Source organism: Chenopodium quinoa, unplaced genomic scaffold, assembly GCF_001683475.1.
Source record: "Chenopodium quinoa cultivar QQ74 unplaced genomic scaffold, ASM168347v1, whole genome shotgun sequence".
NCBI lineage: Eukaryota > Viridiplantae > Streptophyta > Magnoliopsida > Caryophyllales > Amaranthaceae > Chenopodium > Chenopodium quinoa.
This window is the reverse complement of record NW_018742738.1, coordinates 4,128,680-4,132,352: the sequence shown is the minus strand read 5'-3', so window position 1 is coordinate 4,132,352 and position 3,673 is coordinate 4,128,680. Positions and strand designations below refer to the sequence as shown.

Below are 3,673 nucleotides of genomic sequence, written 5' to 3'. Positions count from 1 at the left end.
AGGAATCCTCAAAGGAGGAGGTTGAACAACAAGTTGAGATCGAGCTTGAGTCCAAGGAGGAGAAATTGGAGGAGAGTTCTAAGCCTCCTCCCAAGGTAGAACTCAATCCCCTTCCCCCTTCTTTGAAATATGCTTATCTTGATAAATAGGGAAAATACCCTATTATTGTCAATGCTACCCTAAATGGTCTTAATTTGGAAAAACTACTTGATGTTTTGAGAAAATATAAGGATGTGATAGGGTATAGCATTGATGATATCAAAGGTATTATCCCTTCTTTATGCATGTATCATTTTCATCTTGAAGATGATCATTCCACCTCCATTGAACCTCAAAGAAGATTGAACCCCAACCTTCAAGAGGTTGTGAAGAAAGAAATTTTGAAACTACGTGAGGCGGGCATCAACTATGCTATCTCTGATAGCAAGTGGGTTAGCCCAGTTCATGTAGTTCCAAAAAAGGTGGGATGACCATAATCAAAGGTGAAGGAGGAGAGGAAATCTCCACCCGAACGGTGACCGGGTGGAGAATGTGTATTGATTATAGGAGATTGAACAAAAACACCAAAAAAGATCGTTTCCCTCTCCCATTCATGGACCAAATGTTTGAAAGGCTCTCTTAACATGCTTTATTTTGTTTCTTGGATGGGTATTCTGGATTCTTCCAAATCCCTATCCATCCAAGCAATCAAGAGAAAACTACTTTCACATGTCCATATGGGACATTTGCATACCGAAGAATGCCATTCAGTTTATGCAATGCTCCTTCTACCTTTCAAAGATGAATGACCTCCATTTTATCCGAGATGCTTGAAAAAGAAATTGAAGTTTTCATGGATGATTTTAGTGTTGGTGGCTCGTCTTTTCACAATTGTCTTTTTAACCTTGAAAAAGTTTTGAAAAGGTGTCAAGAGACGAGTTTGGTTTTGAATTAGGAAAAATTCCACTTCATGGTCGAGGAGGGAATCGTCCTCGACCATAAAATTTCAAAAAATGGCATTGAGGTTGTTCCGGCCAAAGTTTTGGTGATTGAGAAATTGCCCCCTCCTACTTCTATCACGGGAGTACGAGATTTTCTTGGGCATTCCGGTTTCTACCGGAGATTTATCTAATATTTTCTGTCAATCGCCAAACCTTTGACCGAATTACTTAAAAAGGATTTTGCTTTTAACTTCAATGAGGCTTTCCTTTAAACATTCCGTAAGCTCAAGGAAGCTCTTATTTCCTCTCCCGTTGTGCGAGCTCCGGATTGGAGCTTGCCTTTTGAGCTAATGTGCGATGCGAGTGATTTTGCAGTGGGTGTCGTGCTTGGACAAAAGAAAGAAGGAAAATCATGTGTCATCTACTATGCAAGTAGGACTCTTTATGAAGCTCAAAAGAACTATACAACAACGGAGAAGGAAATGCTAGCGGTTGTTTTTGCCTTTGATAAGTTTAGGTCCTATCTTATTTGCTCTAAGGTTATTGTGTACACGGATCATATTGCGGTGCGATATATCATGACTAAGAAGGAAGCAAAGCCTCGCCTAATCCGTTGGGTTCTCTCTCTTCAAGATTTTCACATGGAAATGAGGGACAAAAAGGGAGCAGAGAACTACGTTGCTGATCATTTGTCTAGGCTACCTTTTGAGAACAAAAGTGATGTACCAATCAATGATGAGATAAGATTTGAAGCTCTCATGTCTATAGCTTCAACATGTAGCCCTTGGTATGCGGACTTTGCCAATTATCTTGCTTGTGGAGTCATTCCCTCGGAGTTATCTTCTCAACAAAAGAAGAAGTTTTTCAAGGAAGTGAGGAGGTATTTTTGGAACGACCCATACTTGTTCAAACAATGCGGAGATGGCCTTTTTCGAAAATGTGTTCCGGATCATGAAATCGAAGGAGTTCTTGAGCATTGCCATTCACGACCATGTGGAGGACATGGGGGTGTTGATAAGACAGTGGCAAAAATCTCTCAATCTCTATTGTGGTGGCCAACGATGCATAAGGATGCCCACAAGTTCGTTTCACAATGTGATAGGTGTCAAAGGAGTGGTGGCATAACCAAAAAAAGATGAAATGCCCCAACAAAATGTCTTCGAAGTTGAGCCCTTTGATGTATGGGGGGGGTGGACTTTATGGGGCCTTTCGTTTCTTCTTGTGGAAATTTATATATATTGGTAGCGGTTGATTATGTGATGAATGGATTGAAGCCATACCCTCACCTACCAATGATCACAAGGTTATGCTTAAGCTTCTAAAGAAGATAATTTTTCCTAGGTTTGGGGTTTCGAGGGTGCTAATTAGTGATGGAGGCTCCCATTTCGCCAAAAAGAAATTTGAAGCTCTTCTCAAGAGGTATGGCGTTCATCACAAGGTTGGATTACCTTACCACCCTCAAAGTCAAGGACAAGTGGAGGTCTCAAATCATGAAATCAAGGATCTTCTTGATAGGATGGTGAACAAATCAAGGAAAGATTGGTCTCTCAAGCTTGATGACACACTATGGGCTCTTAGGACGGCGTACAAGACTCCAATCGGCACGACCCCCTATAGGTTGGTCTATGGAAAGGCATGCCACTTGCCGGTTGAGTTAGAATACAAGGATTGGTGGGCCATCAAAGAACTCAATATGGATTTATTGTTGGCCGGTGAGAAGAGATTTCTTAAGCTCAATGAACTTGAAGAGCTTAGAGACGATTCTTATGAAAGCTCAAGGTTATATAAGGAGAAGACCAAAAAGTTGCATGACCAACATATTCAAAACAAGAGCTTTAAGGTTAGAGACAAGGTTTTGCTTTTCAACTCAAGGCTTCGTTTGTTTCCGGGTAAACTCAAGTCAAAGTGGTCGGGTCCTTTTGTGATATCGAAGACTACTCCTTATGGTTCCTTTGAGTTAGATGCGGATGGTAACAAGTTTATGGTCAATGGTCATCGTTTAAAGCATTACTTTTGCAAGGAAGAAGTTGGTGTCATCGAATGTATAATGCTTGATCCTTTGGATCCAAAGCCTCCCCCTTGAAGAATTTTCCTTATGGTCAAGCTAGTGACCTCATAAAGAAGCGCTTCTCGGGAGGCAACCCGAGTTTCTAACTCTTTTCTACCTTTTTTTTTATATATTCCGATTTCACCTTTCTTTTTTGAATTTGAATTTGAATTTTATTTTTATCCTTTTGATTGATAAGTGTTTGGATGATGAGGGAGTAAAGGCTTTTCTATGTCGAAGATGAGAGAAAAAAGAAATTCAAGATTTGCTCTGCGCGACCCTGTGCGTGACAACTGTGCGGGCGCACGGTGAAAGGTGTGCGGTCGCGCAGCCCTGTTAGAACCCGCACACTTTTGTTTGAAATTTAAGCTTGGAGACATAAAGTTTACGCGACCCAGTGCGCGACCTCTGTGCGGGCGCGCAGGGTAAGGTGTGCGGGTGCGCAGGTATCTGTGCAGGCGCGCAAATTACGTGTGCGGGCGCGCAAAGCTGGGTAAATCGGGTTTTATGTTCCTCTTCCCCTATTTCACCCTCATATTTTCGTTAACCCTTTTTTATGCTCTCTTCTCTCTCCTCACTACCTCAAACCCTAACCCTTCAATTTCACCCATAACTCACAAATTCCATTGATTTTCCTTCAAATCCATCAAACTTTTTCACTTTACTCACAAATTTACCCACTTTCTCTCTCCAAAATACCTAAATT

At 41.4% G+C, this 3,673-nt stretch overlaps 1 protein-coding gene across 1 annotated transcript; it reads left to right on the top strand.

The window, feature by feature from the left end:
• The first annotated feature begins 2,436 nt into the window (after positions 1-2,436).
• LOC110724039 lies at positions 2,437-3,003 on the top strand. Its single transcript, XM_021903437.1, has one exon. The coding sequence runs from the start codon at positions 2,437-2,439 to the stop codon at positions 3,001-3,003; it is 567 nt and encodes a 188-aa protein (XP_021759129.1).
• Positions 3,004-3,673: the final 670 nt, after the last annotated feature.